Source organism: Heloderma suspectum, chromosome 7 (assembly GCF_057233095.1).
Source record: "Heloderma suspectum isolate Gila_16-S chromosome 7, 16-S_ref, whole genome shotgun sequence".
NCBI lineage: Eukaryota > Metazoa > Chordata > Lepidosauria > Squamata > Helodermatidae > Heloderma > Heloderma suspectum.
Window position 1 is genome coordinate 64,874,304 of NC_139464.1, and position 20,899 is coordinate 64,895,202.

Genomic DNA, 20,899 nt, shown 5'->3' on the forward strand with positions numbered 1-20,899 from the left:
GAATACTGTGCATGCTTAGTTGAAAGTAAGCCACATTGAGCTCCATGAGATTTGCTACTAAGTATTCATATTATGGATTTTGACAAATATTCACCCGCTTATCTGAAGAAAGATTCCAACTCAGACTTCGCAGTCTACCAAATTAAGAAGTATTTGTTTATTAAACATCATAATAATCATACAGTGTGGCCTTTTCAGTGCTTATTAATAAGCAATAAAGCAGCACATAGAATTTATTTGGAAACTATGCATAAAACTAGTGGCTTGCAAGTGAATCTACTTATTTAAACTAAGGCTATGTAGTAATCATAAGGTTGGATCCAGACGTGCTTCTCTGCAAATGGAAGGACTCCTTCTGTTCTCAGAGGGAACCACAATACAGTGGAGATTTCCCACCGAAGGATTTTTGCTAGTTCCTCCACCTCCCATACTGTTCTGGATGGTCTCCCAACGTTCTGGAACAGCTTTTCAGAGGGTTACAGGGAGAAGGAGGAGTCAGCGAGAATAGCTGCCCCGTCCACTTCCTCCCATGCCAGCAGAACTATGCTGAGCACAACTCTGGATCCAACCCAAGTCCTTGTAGAAATCACTAAATTTTAGTATTCCTGTAGCTTGGAGACAGTACCACATGAAATTATACTAATCGTGATGTTTTGCTCCATTCTTTTCCTGAAGAGGGAGGGCACCTTCACATAATTTTTGCCTCACGCTTAAATTTCTTCCAATATTTCTCATAGAAGGAGATTTCAGTGGCTGATTCTTCCTAGTTATGGAAGAATAATGCTAGACAGACATATTGTAAACAATTTAGACTGACAATTCAGAAATCTCTTAAGCAGTGTTTTATAAAGTGTCTAAGCGCTACACATCTTTCTCAAACAACTTTTTCCTCCCTAACAGCCATTTTTGGGCAACAATGACAATGTCAATCAAATATTGGGGAAAATTAAACTGGGAAAAGAAGTTCTAGCTACTCTGGAGGGCCACTGGGTGAGTAGTAGCATAGTTATGGTCATTGTTTTGGTCAGATGTTAGATATCTCTTTAAGCTTTGTTTTATATAAATGAATTCTTGCTATGTAATGCTATTAACCATGACTCATACCCCCAGTCCCCACTACGATCACTCTCAGACCTTCTAATTCATGTTCAGATCAAATATTCTATTATACATTTTCAGAGACTACCACCTCCAAACATGGCAATTGCACACAAATCCCTGCCCAACTGTATATGCTGAGCAGGAATGCTCATCTTTGCCAGCCTCTCCCAGCCCTGCAGAGCAGGACTAATAGTAGTAAGTCATGGAAAGGGGAGAAGGAACTCATCACAACATGATGTGGTGATGTTGGGACAGAGGAGAACTGAAAAGTGCCATTTTCTGCAGGAGACCTATTTTCTTGTCGAATGTAGTTCCTCAGATCCAAACTATACTGGCCAATATTATGAGAACAAAACAAAAAAGATTTTGTTATTGACATACATTTATAACAAAATTATGTACCTCTGGACTGATTGTACTTTTACAGAATTTTAGTTAGAAGGGAAAATAAAAGGTGAGAATGAGTTCTGAAAATGAGAGAGGGCAGATGGGATAAGAGGTTTATTCTAATAGAGCTCTGAGAGAAGCTTGTAATGTAAGTATAGAGTAAGAAGACCAAGGGCAAAGAAGCGTTTATATTCAGTTTTTGCTCTAATCACTTTGAAAGACTATGTGAAGCACTCTCTAATTGTTCATTAAAATATTGCTGGCTATGTGGTTTCATCTGCCAAAAAAACCCAGCTTGTAGCAGTGCCCCAGTCCAGAATTACTGCAGCAGAAGCTGATCATTCAAGTTTGAATCCATATGGCTGATTCCATTTAGTGATGTTGAACATAATCTTCCTTGCTTCCCAGAGGAAAGCGCTTGAAAATATTGATCCATAGCTTGCCCTTTCCCCAATGAATGAATGTTTTGGTAGAAATAATTACATCATACTCTGCAGCATGGTTAAAGTTTAGGAAGGATTATTATCCGGATTGAAATTAATTATTACAAACCTAAAACTAGTTACATTGTTCCATTGTAGCATGTCAATGTGTTCCAAGCAGTGTATTGAGAGCCGCAAGTGGATGACCAAGATTTCATTAGTGGGGTTTACTTTTAGAAGTAGGAATTGATTAGAGAAGATCCTTGAGTAAAGCCAAATTCCATTGTTGGGTCACTTAGCAAAAATCTTCGGAAACTACTGTATTTCACCAAAGGTCAAAACCTAATTGAAAGTGAATAGATCTGTTCCACCTAAATTAAGTTCTTGGTGCTGAAATCAGGAGATCTATTTTCAGATGTGACTTTCAGCTGTCACCAACCATGTGTGCCAAACTGGCACAACAAACCCCTTGGTTGCAAAAAGTTACTTTCTGAAGGAAGTCTTTATTCTTATTGACTTTGTAAAATTGTTTACTCTTTGTCTACTCAAGTAATCTAATATGTTAAACATTACAGGACAGTGAAGTTATTATTAGGGACAAAAAGACAAATATTTCAGAGACATTCTGGAATCCAACACCTGAGATCAGACAGCGCAGATTAAGAAGACACACAGTGAGGTTTGAGGAGCAAGGTGACTTTGAGTCAGAGAAGTAAGTTTACTTTAAACCTGTATTCTTAAAGAGTAATAGATCAGAAGAATTGTTTAGGTAAGCCTGAAGCAAGCAGGGTGGAGAATAGAAAATGCATGTCAGTGAAAGAACTCAGGAGCTTGAGAGTTTCCTGTAGTAAACTGGTGAGAGAGTTGCTAATTTGAGTTTTGTTGGTTTTTACATCTTAGTCTTTGTTGTTGTTGCTGCTTAATTGGTTGTTGTATTTTATTATGGCTATTTGCTGGTTTTATTATTTTGTATTTATATGTTGGTGTGAATAGTTTTATTCATACTTTTATACGTCGTCCTGGAATCCTTTTGATGAAGGGTGTTTAAGAAATACTTTAAATAAATAAAATAAAAATAATACAGGGAAGTAGAATGAAAGAATGCTAATGGAGAAATCACAAGTTTTAATAATTGATCAGACTACTTCATTCTGATGAGGCAAGAGAAATTTACGATGATCCATTTTTGAACATGGTCTGGCTTTTACAACTTCTTTTCTCTTATCTGCTAGACTTTGGCAACATGTGACTCGAGCTATAAACAATAAAGACCAAGCAGAAGCAACCCAAGAGAAATACATTCTGGAGGAAGCTCAGAGAAAGGCTGCCAAAGAAAGGAAAGCCCAGGATGAAGAGTGGGTATGCAAACTATTTGATCCAGATCCACTCACAGGAGAATGGAATTACAGATATTCAGAGTGAGTCATAGAGGCAGGGGTGGGGGGTTACTACTGAAGATACTAGACTGTATAATGACCACAATCCAAGACAGATTTGAGAACATTTAATATCTGCATTGGATTGTGCCCAGTAACTTCATAGGTTCAAGACAAATAACATGTATTTTAAAAATAGCTTTCATTACAAGATTTTTTGTAGCTTTAAGTGTCACTCCAACTTCTGAATAAATTACCAGCCATTGTAATTGCTAACTAGGTTCAGTGGAACCTAGCTCAGAATTTTCTTCTTTTGGCAAGTTCAACATACTCAACGTTATGGGTCAGCTTGGCTAATCTTGTCTTTCTTCCACTTTTGCACACTATGAACTGTCCTAAATGTTTCAGTCCACATGCTGCTGAAAGTTATCTTATTATTTTATTATTATTTATTACATTTCTATCCTGGTCCCTGGGCTGAAGCTCTCTGGGCAGTTTACAAAGTTTAAAAACCATTAAAAATACATTATACAAAGTGTAAAACTATTTATATAAAAACATATAAACAGACAGCACACATAGGGACAACATATGTCTAAAAAGAATTTTAAACAGTCAACCATAAGACAAATCCAGGACCTGATAAAAATTCATCATATGCTGCCCAGTGCCTGAGCGAAGAGAGAGGTCTTAACCTGGCGCAGAAAAGATAACAGTATTGGAGCCACATGGGAGAGATCATTCCACAATTGTGGGGCCACCACCGAGAAGGCCCTCCCCACCGTTGCCGCCTTTCAAGCGGGGCTGATATGCTGAACGTGGTGTGCAGGTAGGTTCATGTCAGAAGAGGTGCTCCGTCAGGTATTGTGGTCCCAAGCCATGCAAGGCTTTATAGGTTAAAACCACCACCTTCAGTCATGTTCAGAAACATACAGGCAGCCAGTGCAAATGGGCCAGAGTTGGTCTTCTATGTTTGGACATTCTTGTTCCCGTTATCAGTCTGGCCACTGCATTTTGCCAAAGCTGCAGCTTCGGAACCATTTTCAAAGATGGCTTTCATCAAGCTCATTGCAGTAATCTAACTTGGAGGTTACCAGAGCATAGACAACTAAAACCAGGTTATCCCTGTCCAGATAGGGGCATAGCTGGGCCACCAACCGAAGTTGGTAGAAGGCACTCCATGCTACTGAGGCCACTTGAGCCTCACATGATAGAGATGGTTCAAGGAGAACTCCTAAGACCACTCCCTCTCATAAGGAGGCATTAATCACCTCCCTAGCCCAGCCACCTGTTCCCTCCCTGCTAGTTTTTATAAGCCAACAGGAGCAAGGATCCAGTATGGAAGCGGTTGCACAAACCTGTCCAAACACCTTGTCAATGTCCTCAAGCTCTACCAACTGAAACTCATCGAAGAAAACTGGATACCCCACCTGCTGCAACACTGGAGCCTAAGTCCCGGTGAATGCAAGAGATTTTATCCTGGAAGTGCCTAGCAAATGTATTATAGTTGGCCTCAGAGGGATCTACAGTGTCCTTAGGGCCGCCATGTAATAGCCCTGGGATGAGCCTGAAAAGCTCTGCTGGGCGACAGAGGATTCAATAGAGGCGGAAAGATGTTGTTTCAAGATGTTGTTTCAGGGCAATGAAGGCTGCCCTTGCTGCCCCTGAATATACCTTACCATAGGCACACACCAGTGTTTGATTGCATCCACTAGAAGTTCTCCATCTGCACTCAAGCCATCTCCTATTTTGTTTCATTGCTCTCAGCTCTAGAGTATACCATCTTCAGACTGCATCTGCACAGGCTGTTTTTCATGGCATAGATGGGCATTCAATCAGCATTTGACATACACGTATGCAGTGTGGCAAGCTCAGTTTGCCCACCCCAAAAGCAACGAGCACCTCAGATTCTCCCCTGATGCGCCTACTGCTTTGAGCGAGCCAGTTGTCATGCTCTGTCCTCGTTAAAATGCTGAAGTGGGAATGTAGGAAGTAGTCCATACAGACAAGGTTTTGTCCAGTGCAGTGCACATTTCATTATAAGAGGTATGCTGGATGACTTCCCAAAAACTTTATCCCAAACAGCTGGGAACACAGTATATTCAGATGTACAAATACAGCTCTGCCTGAAACCTTCAGTGACTAACTTATGAAAGTGAGGTTGCTGCTGGCCTAGTGACAAATCACACTGCCTGGCAAGAAGAGTTACCCTCTCCGTTCTACCATAAGTGGACAAACACCGAGTTGGATTAAAGTAATCCTCAAAATTATCCAGTTGGTTCCAAGCCCACTACGTTAAAAAGCACAAAACAATGACATTTTCTTTTCTTAACATTTAACTACAGTAGGTTTATTCCCAATATCAGAATAATACTGTCATTCTTAAAATAAAATTTTAATACACTAATCTGTCTGCTAAGAATACAATCTTGTTAGTATAATTATTAGTGATGAGGAATAGTATGCATGAACACAAGCATACAGTGACATTCTGTTTCTTTAAATCTTACCCTGCTTTGGAGTTTACTTCCTATTTTATTTTCAGTTCAGTAAGGAAATTTAACATGATCGTCTGTTTTGCTGAGATTACTGTAGCTGACTTCTCAGCTCATGAAGCTGCATATACCTGGAAACATAGGTCCTTTCACCTACTGATATTTGGCGTACTTGGCTACAGCTCTGACAGAATGTGATCCTTCAGTCACTTATGCCAGTGAATGTTTTACAGCATTGTTGCTGTAAACGAAGGCAAAATAGAAAGTGTGCAAAAAAATCTGAGGTAGCAATACTGCTTCAACCACAGTTCTTAATGTATTTTGATTACTCTCTTCCTTTGCTTGTGATGCTTTCCCTTTTGGATTGGGTGTCATTCATTCTCACTTTTTTCCTCACTGGCACTGAAAAAAAAAAAGGCTTTCGCTTCATGTACCCTTAACTCAGCAGAAGAGAATTATGTCCGGACTGAATGGAAAGTCTTGAGAGCTGTTTTGACGTATAGAAGTTCCATTCCTAGCTGTATGGAAATATTTTGTTTATTTACTGTTTACTGACCATTTCTTAGAGTTTTGGGACCAAAACAGTACAATAGGCACTGTTGCCACCGGCTTATTCCTGCACCATTCAATACCAGTACCATGACAGTGCTGACGTACTTTCACATCTCCATATCTACAAATCACTACCAAAAGATTCTTCAGATTAATTTATTTTTCCTCAATTTAATGAACACTTTTTAAATGAACAAGCTCTTCACTAGTCCTACTATTAAGAAAGAAAGTGCTAAAAAAAAAAGCATTCTTTTGATTTGTGCATGGCACAGCAGTGGACTCTGCAAGACCACTTTTTTTTTCTTTATATCACAGCAATGAGTAGTCTTGGCACATTGAGGTTGTCTGTGGATGGTGATAGCAAAATTCCTTTGAACTCGTATTGTGTGAATGAAAGCTATTGTTCAGGCCGTATTTAGGGGCTCTGGAGTTAAGACATTGAGAGGAAAGTGAAATGCGATTCATGTCAGCAGATTTCAGCATGATCCAGCTCCTGTTTGCCTAGTGGTTGATGCTCATTTATTTATTCTACTACTATAGTAAAACACACACACACACACACACACACACACACCAACAATTGGTCGTCTTTGTACTTTGTTTAGTCAACTTGGATTGACAGTGTGGTTAGTAAGTGACAATTGGCCTAACTGTGCTGTGGTGAATTTCAAGGAGTCTTTAAATGGTGTGCAGCACATACAATTGACTCACAATCATACTACAACTAATGGCTTGGCTGAATGTTTTGAACAGACATGTAAACACATATTACATGCTAACTGATCACTTTAGAGTAATTGATTGTAATTGAACACTATTAATATGATTGATTAATTGATTAACATTAACATTATTGCTGTCAGGGGTGTGTTCGAAAGTAGAGGGAGAGGGAAGTGAAGGAGTGTGTACTGTTCTTTTTAATTTCACCTGGATTTGAGATTTTCTTCCTGTTTTATTCTCAGTACATTAAAGAAATTTAACATCGCTACCTGTTTGCTACATTCAGTGACTAGAGCCCTCCAACAAAGGGCTTCTTCCATCCATGACAGGCTTCTGATCCAGTGAAGCACTGACAGAACAGGAGAGGAGGCAATCTTTGATTTCCCCCCACCCCCTGCAGTTCCCTCTGCCCTTTGGAAATCTGTTCTTCAGAGTTGAAGGAACCTCTGGAACAGCATGAGAAGTGGTACTGAGGGCTGCAGAGTAATGTGGAAACTGATGAACATCACCCCCCACCTTTCCTGCCAGCCAGAGCATTCTAAGTAGAACTACAGCTGGCAGGGGGAAATGCTGGATCCAACTTAATATATTTGGCACTTTTGAAGAACCCTTTCTCATAATGAGGCTGTTTTTACCTCTGTATGAAGACACTGTCCTAATCACAGTTGAGATGCCTACGAATGATTGGTGTGTGTATGTCAGTCATGGTCCTTTGTATGTAGCCTTCATTTTGAAATGGTTCTAAAGAACCCTTTATTGGAGGCTACAGGGTTGAAAAAGTACTCTTCTTGAATTGTTTTAGTTAACTTGTATTGTGTTCATTCTTTGTTGTATGTAGCACAAGACCATGGGATCCACTGAATGATATGATACAGTTTGAAAAAGATGGTGCCATTCAAACAAAAGTCAGACATCGAACACCAATGGTATGCTCCTGTGGGTTTTATTTTTGTCAAATACAATATTGGGTGGGGTAGAAAGAACTGCAGATTTCCTTTAGGATTCAAGCTTTAACGTTTTTTTTTTTTTAAACTCTTGTTCAGTTTCCTTGAAGATAGTAAAATCTTAATGGGAGCCTTCCCTCTTACCTGACAAGTAAGGTGCACTGTGTAACAGAATCAAGGAAGCTAAATGACTGTGGTTCTATTCTAAAACATTATCAACTTTGTTAATAAATTAGCTTGGGCATCACTTTTCTTGCCTGGCATTTCAAACAGGAAAGGAGATTGTCAAACAAGCAACAGCCTGCGATACACTATATATTTTATCTATATAGGGTTGAATCTGGATCCAGATTTGCCCTTCTGTGTGACCAGAAGGGCTCCTTTTGTTCACAGAGGGAACAAGGATCCAATGAAGGCTTCTTGCTGGAAGAAGAGGATGGGGTGGTGATTTTCTCTGATTTCCCCCTTCCCCCAGCACTACCTCCCACAGTGTTCTGGAAAGTTCCCCACCCTTCCCGAACAATATGGAGCTGGCTCTGGGGGCTGCAGGAAGAAAGGGGAATTGCCGTCTTGTCCCCTTTCTCCATTGCCAGTGGAACTCTGGTGAGCACATCTAGACCCAACCCCTTGTTTCTGAGCAGATCAGTGCTATGAATTTCTGAATTACAGGTTAGTGTTGCAAAAATAAAGAGGTCTGCTAAGTCGAAGAAAGGGGAGTGTGGCTTCTCTTCACCAGAACCTGATAATCAGGACTCCTCTGAAAGTGAGGGTAAGTGCTACATCTGTTCAACCTATCCATTTTCTCTTTTCAGTTATATTTATCATTAATGCAGTAGATATATGCCTGAACTTCATTCTTATATAGTCTTAAGGTGTTTGTAAGATGATACATTATTTTAGAACTGGGTACAATTTATAGAAGAAGAAGAAGAAGAAAGAAAAGAAAAATTGCCTGGTCTTCTTTGGTGAATTAAATAATTTGCCTTTGGATATGACTTACATGATTTATACTCTTAACCAATTTTATGTCATTTGATTTACTTCTGAAGCACAACTCAAACACAATACAAGAATTCGAAAGAAGACACTAGACCTTGGTGAGCTGCAAAGTGCCATTGAATCTATAAAGGAGACACAGGAAGACATTCGGAAGTATATATTTTTGAAAGTTTCTTAATAATACCTCTTTTTTACTATGTGTGCTTTGTATAAAATAAGCATTGCCTGCATTTATTCAGTGTGTGATTCATAAATAACATATCAGTCACAAGTGTCAAACCTTTTTTGGTCCAGGGGCTAAATACCAATATGGGAAGTGTCTTCAGGGACTCATTCCAGCAGTGGGCTGGGTTAAGGACAGAGAAAGGAAAGTGGACAGGGCCAGATGTAATTCTTAACCATTTGGACATTTTCCCCACTATGGATGCAAAACAAAACTTAATTCTAAGCAAGTCTACTCAGGGATAAACCCCAGTGCAACAGTGCTCATGCCTGCAAAATCTACAGCTTCTATACTTCTGTGTACCTAGCAAGTCCCCCAAATATGTACAAGTCACTCCATTAATGTTTGGGTGCCCCTGTTTTGCTTCCAAACTGATAGGCTCTCACCCACTTAAATTCAGTATTAGAGGGAATTGTATACACACATGTATGCATGCATATCTTCCTACGTACATTTCGCGGTATGCCCTAATTTTTATAATAGTGCAGAACAACTGAAACTGGCTACTTCATGATGACTCTGCTACCTACAGAGGAACATGTAAATAACAGTGTACTAATTGATTCTTTAGGTCCAATAGATGTAGAATGCAATTATGAAATGCATTTTGATATGAACTGTAGATGCTCATCAGTAATTACGTATGCTTTATTTTATCTAGGAGAGTGTTAGTGTAGTTTCTCAGAAATGTATTGATTTACAATAAATGGAACAGATTAAATAATGCCATTGCTAGGTAAATTGATGCTTTGACATTCCATATTCTTCTGCAAGTGCTCTATGAATTGACTTAGTGGTCTTCCATTGTGACTTGTCATGCTGGTGGAAACCAGTTCTTTAGCCCCTGAAACGTACTAGTAGTTTCTCCAGTAGCTGAAACAAATCTGATCTACCTGCCATTTATTCCATATATGACATTTTTGCAGCTTCTGTGGTGCTGACTTCAAAGTTGACAATCTGTGAATTTACCTTATTAATACTTATGTTTTGTAGGGATATCACGGCTCTAAGAACCCGAATGACTTCAGGCTCACAAACTGCAGATAATAGCTTCTTTCAGTTCAAGCACTATGTCTTCATTTTGCTGTTGATACTCCTGCAGCTTATAATCAATTACTTGTTTAAATAGAATGCCTGGACAGAAGAATATATGAAGTGGAATGATTATCTTCTTCGTGGGACCGTATTTTAAGTTTGGGTTGGCTTCAAATAAGGCAATATTATCTAAAACACAGTAGCCCCAGAGATTCAGGTCTTTGCGTCTAAAGCTTGTGCTCACATGGAGCAATGTCTGTTGTATTCTGTCCTAGCCAGATGATGTGGACAATGCTTATGTGCCAGTACCTTTCTCTTGCATCTTTCAAATATCAGGTAACTGCCTTTCATATTCTAAAGCGTTGTTGACTGCAATGATAAATCCAAGTACAAGATATGTCAGGCTGGAAATTGAAGACACCTTTTTCATTATAACCAAATAATCCCCAGTGGCCACGTTAGCAAAACAAGTGAATTCTAATTCAAGACTTGTTCGAAGTTTAATGGGATCATAATTCATCAGGAAAATGACATCCAGTGATGTCAGTCAGGAAAAGTTAATCATTGCCCAAAGATTAAACTCCTCAGTTGTTCATTGCCATTAAAAGTTAAGATATTAGTCCATCAACATTTCATTAACTGCACATTTTAATGGTTTCAGTGATTATTAATTAGCTGCTTTCCTCAATTTATGGAAATTGAGTTGCACTGATAGCATTAGTGAGTAAGGGAGCAATCCTATGGCCCCTGGACAGAGTCTGGGGGGCAATAGGATAATTTGGATTCCGGGATCCAAGGTCAGGGACAGCGATCTGACTGTGGATCCAGGACTCCATGCTCCCCTCCCCCTTGCAGCTGCCGTGGAGAGAACTGCAAAGGCAACCTCGGTGAGGGGATAAAGGGGATGTGCCGGTGGGCAGGGAGAGGACTGGGGAAGCTGGGTTACAATGTATCCCAAGGCCTCCCTAGCCAACTTCCCTCCCACTCCGATGTGCCCCAGCTAGATGGGTGAAAAAGCCAGTCTAGCCGAAATGCATAACTGGAGGAGTGGGGAGGATGCCTGGAGGCCTCTGAGTTCAGAGGCTTACAGGCATCGCCGTAGGATTGCACCTTTATTGAGAAATGCCATAACAACTGTCGAGAGAAGTGCACAGAGAGCTTTGTATGCCCAGCAGTATTTTTATCAATTTCTTCCCAAACTGCATCTCCTCTTGACAAATTGCAAGCTGAATAGCTTCAGAAACTCTCTATATTGAAATGCAGTGGATGGGGGCAGTGGAAGAGTTAATTTGGGTGGAAAAATAGAAGCTTTACTGGATGACGTATAAGGTTTTCTAGATTGTATCCCTGAGATGCTAATATCAGATAGCGTATGCTTTTTAAAACTACATCCTCTACAAATACTGAGCGTATCAGATTAATTTGACCATCTGAATGTAATTGTGTCTGAATATGCTGCAATAGACAGCATCCTCCTAGTTTCAAGAATAACTTTCCAGAGCCAGTTAAACTGCCACTCAATGCCTGTTTAGCCCCCAATCCTAGCACATTCTATGCTAAAATACAGGTTGAGTTTGTGTAAGTGAAAGCACCCATCTTGCAAATCTGGATTGGATTGCTTAACAATTAAACTCCAAAAGACAAATCAGTTGAAACCTGTATTAGTCCTCTATTGTATTTGTTTTACATGGCATATATAGTACTAATTTAAGATGCATGGCAATACGCAGAACCGCACTAAGTTTCAATCTTCTGTGATGTATATATTTTTATAGCAAATATAAACCATCTCACTAAAACATGCATACATAGTACACACTTGGTCAACTTAGGATTCAGATGGTTTTAAGAAGCTGTCAATTTACTACTTTGTTTTTATACAGCCCAAAATAGCTTATGCAGAGTAAGATACCTGCATTTGAATTAGACATATTTATTCAGACATTTATTTCTGATTAATATTTGCATATCTCTACCCTGTCTTTCAATCTTGCCCTTTTATTCTACCTTGTAGTCTTCTTGCCAGATCGTTTAAAAAAAGATAAACCTTAAATATACAGAACAACCGTTCTTGAATTCCATGGCAGGTTATTATGTGGTTTCTAAAGTGCTGCAGTTCATAAGTAGATATTTAACAGGGTTGTAGCAGACTGGGTTAGTCTGTGTAGCCATGATCCAAATACTTTATGTTGGCTTGGATGCTGTCATGTTTATGTACCTGAATCAGTGAAAGATCTCTGGTGACAGTAGCACCAGCAAATAGTTATGCTATGAAAAGAAAATTCTTGTAGTTATTTATAAGCATTTGAGACAACAAGCTATTAATACTGCAATACCCATCAGTCAAAACGTTTATATTTAATTTAGCTTCACTGTTTTAACCCTATCTATTAGTGTGCATACAAACAATATTCTATCTTATGCCTGCTTGCTCATATTTTTTGTTCGTGAATTTCTTTTGTGAGGTGGAACTAGAAAATGTATTCCATTGCTATCTTAGGCATTTTTTACACCCCTTCCCCCTTTTGTTTTTTAGAAAGCAAAGGGTATTTAAACTGTCTGTTACAAAGTTAAACTACAGGAGTCCAGTCTTCTCCTCTGTCAAACACAGAAAAGCACAGCCCTTAAAGCCTAAATCCCTACTTTGTTCCTTCATTTAATACCTTGTGAGAGCTGAACAAAGGAATGTATTGCCCAATTACTTTTTTATGTGATATGGTTGATTATGGGCCTAGTTTGTGAAATGTTTCTTCATGTATAAAATTTAGACTTGTGTATATGATCTTAAATTCCTTCAGATTGACTGTTTTCTGCACATAGTTATAAAGAAACTGTGATTGTACAGTTTGTAGAACTCTGAGGGCAATGGCCTCCCTGGTAATCTTTAGTATTTAAAGAAGAGCACTTGGTTTCTCACTTGATTATGTATGGTTTTCCTTGTACATAAGTAGAAAATACTCAGAATTGCTTGTTATTGCCAGATTTATGGCTGTTTAAAAGAAATGCACTATAAGCCTTTAATATGCCATGTAACTATTAACATAACTAAAAGAAATGTGTTTTGTGTAAAATAGTAAATAGAGGTCTGGCAATACACAGTGTTTCTTGTGTCTCATGTGTTGGGTTAGTTTTTAACCATTAGACATCCCTAAAGTGTATAGCATGCTTGCTTTTCATGAAAAGTTCATTCTAACAGCTAACGTGTACAATGTATCAAATAATTTTACAGTTCACTGCCCTCCTGTGCCTTTGGGAAAATCTTCTTGCCAATTTAATGTTAATGAAATGGAACTAGAGTTAAACCATATTTGTTTCATTTACCATGATGGTAGTGATTTGCTTTAACACCTGTTTCTTCATCATGGTTTTTATCCTCTTGTAAATAGAATACTTAACTGCTGAACTGAGTGAGTACTGTGGTTCTACTGTGTCCTCAGTTTGGGGGCATCTTTTGAGAGTAGGCCATCAAATACTTGAGTATTGTAACAGTGCCTTGATGGAGTTCACACAGAGGTGTGTATATATAAAGATGTTGTCAAGGTTGTGCCATATCTATTCTTAAAATTTGTGAAAGCTGTTATATTTGAAATATTAATTTTCAGAAAAAGCTTTTACAAAAATATGATACAATAACAGAAAAACACATCAGGTTTTTTTTTTCCTTCGAGTAACTTGTAATGACTGGACCCAGCAAAATCTCCACATTTTGGAGTGTGCATTCTTACAATGAAGCTGCAATGCTTTGTTTGTGATAATACAAAAATAGCCATAATAAAAACCACAACATCACAGACAGACTATTTTGGCTTCACTTTTGTTTTCATAGGTTAAAACATTCTAAGAAAATACACTTCTGTGAACAAAAGTGTGTTGGATGTGAGCAGGAAAATGACGGAGGATGAAAAGATAATTGGTATCCAACCCTTGATGAAACCTATGGAAAATAACACTTCTAAGTACTTCCTTGTGTGAACATTTATTTGATTTAAACTTGGCTCAGATCTGGAAAGCACTTTTTAAACGTATAGCATTCTGCTATTCTTGAACTCTTGTTCACGTTCTTCTATTTCTGAACTTCACACAGTTCCCACTACCATATTTTTTAAAATTCTCCTCCTCCTCTCCCCTTTTTTATTTTAACACATTGCTTGGATTTTTATACTGTTACACTTTTTTAGCTGAAAATGGGCTGTTCTACTAAAGCTGTACAGGACCAGTGTTTAGTCCAATCATACAATATATGTAAGGAAAAGCCAGAAGTTATGACAAAATGTGAATGCACTTACTCAAATGCACTTATTCCTGTATGGTCTTTTTTGTTTTGTTTCTGCATATCATGTAAAATAGCATCATTATTATTATTGCACTGTTCTTTTTTTAAAAAAAAAATCATGCTGCATGCAGTGTGATAAGACAAATAAGCAATTCCTTTGAAAGCTGGAAATTGTGTGTTGCATGCTTAAATGTACAGCTGAGTTCAACGACTTGTTTAAAAGCCAATTGTAAATTTAAGGCTCTACCACCGGTCAATAGTTTTGTACAATTAAGGAAATAGAATAAAGAGCTGTGATCAAAAACAATATGCTGAGTGGTTGTTTGTATAGCTGAAACTTACTTGTAAAACCTGTTACTACTTTTTAAGTACAGTTCCATTTTTATAATAAAGCAACACTGTTTGGAGGGCACATAAAGCATTCATGATGGCCAGGGATCAATCTCCACTTCAGTGTTACCTACAGTCAGGGCCAGAAATATTGGAACAAGGATAACTGTTTTGGCAATGGCCTCTGTACACCGCCACATTGAAGACTTGAAAGGAAACACACCCAGATGGGAGCGAAGTCAGAACTTTCAGCTGTAATTCAAGGGGTTTGGCAAAAGTGGGGCACTAACCAATCAGGAAGTACATCCACTGGCATACACACACACCCGTCGTTGGTGGCTCATAAGTAATGGAACAAACCAACATCATTTCAAACTTGAGGATCGCCTTTAATACCTGGATGAAAATCCTTTGCAGTCAATGACTGCCTGAAGTCTGGAACCCATGGACATGACCAAATGTTGAGTTTCCTCCCTCGAGATGCTTTGCTAGGCCTTTACTGCAGCTGCCTTCAGCTGCTGCTTATTTGTTGGTCGTTCTGCCTTCAGTCTTGTCTTCAGGAAGGGAAAAGCATGCTCTATTGGGTGGAGATCAGGTGACTGACTTGGCCATTGAAGAACATCCCACTTCTTTGCCTGGAGAAACTCTGGGGTAGCTTTTGCTGTATGTTTCGGGTCATTATCCATCTGCAATATGAAGTGGCGTCCTATCAGTTTGGCAGCATTCAGCTGAATCTGAGCAGAAAGTATAGCCCTATCCACTTCAGAATTCATCCTGCTGCTTTTCTCAGTGGTCGGGTCATCAATAAACACCAGTGACCCAGTTCCATTGGCAGCCATACATGCCCATGCCATAACACTGCCTCCACCATGTTTGACATATGTGGGGTGCTTTGGATCATGAGCTGCTCCTTTCCTTCTCCATACTTTTCCCATCATTCTGGTACAAGTGAATCTTGGCTTCATCAGTCCAAAGAATCTTATTCCAGAACTGGGCAGGCTTTTTAAGGTGTTTGCTGGCAAAGGCTAATCTGGCCTTTCGGTTCTTGAGCATTACCAGTGGTTTGCACCGCATTGTGAAGCCTCTGTATTTACATTCATAAAGCCGTCTCTTGACTGTAGATGTTGACAATGACATGCCTACCTCCTCAAGAGCATTCTTGACCCAGCTAGGTGTTGTGAAAGGGTTCCTCTTCACCATGAGCAGCATTCTGCAGTCATCCACTTTAGCTGTCTTCTGTGGTCTTCCAGGCCTTTTGCTGTTGCTGAGCTTGCCAGTTAATGCCTTCTTTTTCAGGATGTTCCAAACTGTTGTATTTGCCACTCCTACTGTTTTTGCTATCTCTCTGATGAGTTTATTTCATTTCCTCAGCCTAATGATGGCCTCCTTCACTCACATGGACACCTCTGTGGACCTCATGTTGGGAGTTCCAGTGAACAGCTACCAAATGCAAATGTAACACTCAGAACCACCTCCAGGCCTTTTATCTGCTTGCTTGGTCATAGGGTACCCAGGAAACAGGCCACACCTGGCCATGCAGCTGCTTGTCAGCCATTTGTTCCATTACTTATGAGCCACCAACAATGGGGGTGTGTGTATGCCACTGGCTGTACTTCTTGAATGGTTAGTGCTGCACTTTTGTCAAACCCCTTGAATTACAGCTGAAAGTCCTGACTTCGCTCCCATCTGGGTGTATTTTCTTTCAACGTCAATGTGGTGGTGTACAGAGGCCAACTGCTGAAACAGTTATCCTTGTTCCAATATTTCTGCCCCTGACACTATGTACCACTGAGTACTGTAACAGAAGGCACAGACTCCCACCATTTTGGTGAGGCAGGAACAGGCTGGGAAAAGCACCACCGCCACATTCACTCTCCTAAATCTGGGCACATGGAATCTAAAGCTGCAGGGTTTACTTTCAGAGAAGGGGACCAGATCTGATAACAGATTATCATTCATTTCATTTATTATATTTCTATACCGCCCCATAGCTGAAGTTCTCTGGGCAGTTCACAAAAATTAAAAACCATTAAAATACCTTATATAAAATATAAAACCATGACACAGAACAAATACTACACACAACAACAACATGTATCTAAAACAATTTAAAAATCAGCCAGAGACAATCAAGAGACTCGTTAATTCTTTTAAGTTTGGCTTAAATCCAGTGTTGCATGAGAAGGTTTCCCCTCTTGTTCCTCCTCCCTGCAACCTCCCAAATCTGTTCCAAAGAGTTCCCACAACTCTCCGGAGCAGATTTGGGGAGTGCAGGGGGAGGGGAAACTATTTCACCAGCCGTTTCCATTCTGCTGGTGGATGGTCAGGATTGGATAAAACCCTTGGCAGTTGGTAGGCAAGACAAATCCTGAGTTTGCAAAGCACTTTCAGAAGCCTAATTCAGACTTTTATTAAGGATTCAAGATAAAATTAGATAAAGAAATGGTACAAAAAAGAAACACTATTCACTTGACTGATCTGTACACTTTAGATACTGATGCCAAGGGTATATGCCAAGGGTATAAATTCTATTCTAGAAGAAAAGAGTTTACTCAGGCAAAATAGCAAGGTGTACACAATTATGTATGGTGTGGAGAAAGTGGATAGGGAGACATTTTGCCCCCTCATAATACTAGAACTTGGGGTCACCCCATGAGGCTGATTGGTGGGAGATTCAGGACAGATAAAAGGAAGGACTTCACACAGTGCATAGTTAAACTACTAAGATGTGATGGCCACGAATCTGGGTGGCTTTAAAAGGGGATTAGACAAATTCATGGAGGATAAGGCTATCAATGGCTACTAGTTCTGATAGCTATATGCTACCTTCAGTATCAGAGGCAGTATGCCTCTGCTGGGGAACATGAGTATGAGGGTGCTATTACACTCATGTTCTACTTGTGGGTTTCCCACAGGCAGCTGGTTGGCCATTGTGTGAACAACGCTGGACTAAATGGACCGTTGGTCTGATCCAGCATGGCTCTTACGTTCTTACGACAACTGAGAGAAAACACAGAACCACCTCATTTTTATGCTGCTTATCCTAAGAAGGGGTTGGCATGGGGGTGTGACAAGGATCCAATCAGATAGGATTCTAACTGGGTCAGTTCCAGTGCATATGTATGAAGGCAATAATTAACACTTCCTTTTATTTACAGAAGTAACTAAGGTGAAAAACTGAGGAAATGTCTTCCTTCCTTCCTTCCTTCCTTCCTTCCTTCCTTCCTTCCTTCCTTCCTTCCAGGATACTGCCTGGATTAAGACAAAATACAGCACAAGTGTTTGGTTGGTCTCATACTTTGAGGTTCAAGGACAAAGAGCATTTGGAAACAGAAATGGGAATAAAGGAGACAAATGGGGTGGGGGTTGGAGCTGGCTCTTCTGTTACAAACCATGCTCCATTGAAAGAGTGAGTGTAATATTAATCCCTACCTCGGACCAGTAAAAGGAGGGGGGCTTCGTGATATCACCAACCGCACATCAACCAGAGATCTCTCCAGTCCACCCCCAAGCTGTATGACAAAACTAATGTAGAGGTGCACAAGAGAGGTCCAACCAAAAGGAACCTTTTACCCTGGCTTTTCACTGACTATATGGTTTGTAGATGCTCGGACTGGGAGCCACCATTTTAATTTCCCACCCTGACACAGCATTGCTCTGTGGGAAATTAAAATGGTGATGTTGTGACATGCAAAAATGGAGGCTTCTAGCTTCTCAGTGCTGATGTGGAGCCCTACTGCTGTCACATAAGCCTGCTAGGGCACACTGAGGTAGGAGAGGACCCACAAGAAGACACTTTCCCAAGGCTCCCTCAAACTTGGAGGCAGCTCGGCACTGTAAAATATCTGTAGCATCAAATGATATGATCAGAATTGTTTTGCTGATAAAATCAAGTTAAAACTCTGGGATTTGTGTGGTTAGGTAAATTTAGACTCTAGCTTTAATGGTTTTATGCTCTCTTCCCATAATCCCTGTTAGTCATGCTGGCAGGGGCATGTGGGAGTTGTCGTTTAAAACATCTGGAGGGCACCAGGTTGCCTCCCCCTGAGGACAAAAAGGTTAGATGGTACAAAAAGCAAGGGGTGTTTCAGAAGGCAAAAGTCAGCCCTGCTGTGTTTGGCAGCCCTCCTGCTCATATTGCTGAGTGGGGCTCCTGAACATCTACCCCAAAGTCCGTCCCTGAGTGCACCACTGCATTCTGGCCGTTACTTGATTTTATGTTCAAAGCGACCAGCATGCATCCACCGCACCCTCACCTTCTGGGAAGCAGAGAGAAAGCCCATCCTACTCCAGATCCTGTACCATTGCCGTGGCAACAGCACATTAGTTCTGGTGGGTTCCTCTGGCCAAGCCCACAACGCCACCCCCTTAGCCCCAAAGAGAGACTAAACAACAAAAAAAATGGGATGGTGCAAAACTGGAACAGGCCAGACCAGCCCCTTTATTTACAAAAACCATGCCAAACACTATGGCGTGTGTTAGAGACACCCGAGAACAATATTTTAAGACGGAAGGGTCCTAATTCAGGTATTGAGGTATGTGAACCAGTTCTGGATGGGGTTGCACTCCCCCTGAAGGAGCAGGTTCATAGCTTGGGGGTGCTTCTGAACCCAACCCTTCTCCTGGCACCCCAGGTGAAGGCAACAGTGAGAAGTGCCTGTTATCAGCTTTGGCTGATACGCCAGCTATGCCCATTCCTCGAACACGTGGACCTGGTAACGGTAGTGCTTGTGCTGGTAGCCTCTGGGCTTGGTTTCTGCAATGCGCTATACTTGGGGCTGCCTTTATGTTTAGTTCAGAAACTTCAACTGGTACAAAATATGGCAGCCAGGTTGATCTCCAGGCCATCCTGTGGAGACCATATTACAACAGTTTTAAAATCTTTACGCTGGCTGCCAATTTGTTTCTGAGCAAAATATAAAGTGCTGGTTCTTACCTTTAAAGCCTTCCATGGTCTAGGCTCAAGGTACCTTAGGGAGCGCCTTCTCCCCTACATCCCAGTCCGCCACCTAAGGTCCTCTGAGGGCTATCTGCTGTGGCTGCCTAATGTGAGATTGGCAGCCACACGCAACAGGACCTTTTCCTTCGCTGCCCCTCAATGCGGAATGACGTGCTGGTTGAAATGCACCTGCTGACCTCATTGAAGGTTTTTAAGCTGGCATTAAAGACACTGTTATTCCAGCAGGCCTTCCCTTTTTAGATCTCCTGTTCCTTTTGCTGACTCCTGTATAGTGTTTTAAGCAGTGTTGTTTTAAGCTGTGCTTTATTGTTGGATTCTTTAAAATTTGTTTTTAGTTCAAAGTTGTTTTTAGTTATAAGTTGTTTGTATATATTGTCCATATGTGTTTTATGTAGATGGTTTTTAAACTTTGTATATTGTATTTTAATGTTTTAGCTTTTGTAAACCGCCCACAGAGCTTCTGCTATGGAGTGGTATAGAAATATAATAAACAAACAAACAAACAAACAAACCCTTGAAAAATATATATTAACCCCTTAATGCCCAGAAGAAATCTGGAACAGAACATAGTGACCTGGAACTGTCGCTTCCAAATGAACCAAATTCACCAGCCATGCCTAACTTCATGGGAGTGATACAATAAGCCACAAAACTTTCAGATAAACCTATTCTGGACAGTAGTCCATATTCTTGAAAAATGGCCCAGAATGGCCACCTCTGAACGAATTAAATCAACCAAATTCACCAGTCACACTTGACTGTATTGGAAGGACACAATGAGCCACAAAATCTCCACAGAAACCACATTCAGATACCAGTTCTGGGCAATAGTCAACCTTCTAAAAAAAACCAGCCCAAAACATCAACTTCCAAGTCAGCCAACTCAATCAAATTCATCAGTCACACATAACTACATGGGTGGGATGCAGTAAGCCTTCCACAGAAACCACATTTGGATACCTGCTATGGGCAAAAGTCCATATTCTGTAAAATGGTCTGGAACGCCAACTTCAAAGTGAGCCAAACTAAACAAATTCACCAGTCACACATGATTATACAGAAGTGATGTAATAATCTATAAG

The 20,899-nt window shown here is 40.2% G+C and overlaps 1 protein-coding gene across 28 annotated transcripts in view; it reads left to right on the plus strand.

The window, feature by feature from the left end:
• Positions 1 to 14,834, plus strand: part of OSBPL8 (oxysterol binding protein like 8) — a 112,961-nt gene extending 98,127 nt beyond the window's left edge. For 26 of the 28 annotated variants that reach the window (XM_084810429.1, XM_084810440.1, XM_084810427.1 and 23 more), the window contains 7 exons: positions 901 to 990; positions 2,486 to 2,622; positions 3,143 to 3,328; positions 7,892 to 7,979; positions 8,667 to 8,766; positions 9,047 to 9,149; positions 10,213 to 14,834. In XM_084810429.1, the coding sequence (XP_084666555.1) occupies positions 901 to 990; positions 2,486 to 2,622; positions 3,143 to 3,328; positions 7,892 to 7,979; positions 8,667 to 8,766; positions 9,047 to 9,149; positions 10,213 to 10,348 (840 nt within the window). In that variant the 3' untranslated portion in view covers positions 10,349 to 14,834. Of the gene's footprint in view, positions 1 to 900; positions 991 to 2,485; positions 2,623 to 3,142; positions 3,329 to 7,891; positions 8,004 to 8,666; positions 8,767 to 9,046; positions 9,150 to 10,212 lie in introns of those variants that run through there. The other 2 variants (XR_014784395.1, XM_084810449.1) reach the window with 2 other exon arrangements.
• Positions 14,835 to 20,899: the final 6,065 nt, after the last annotated feature.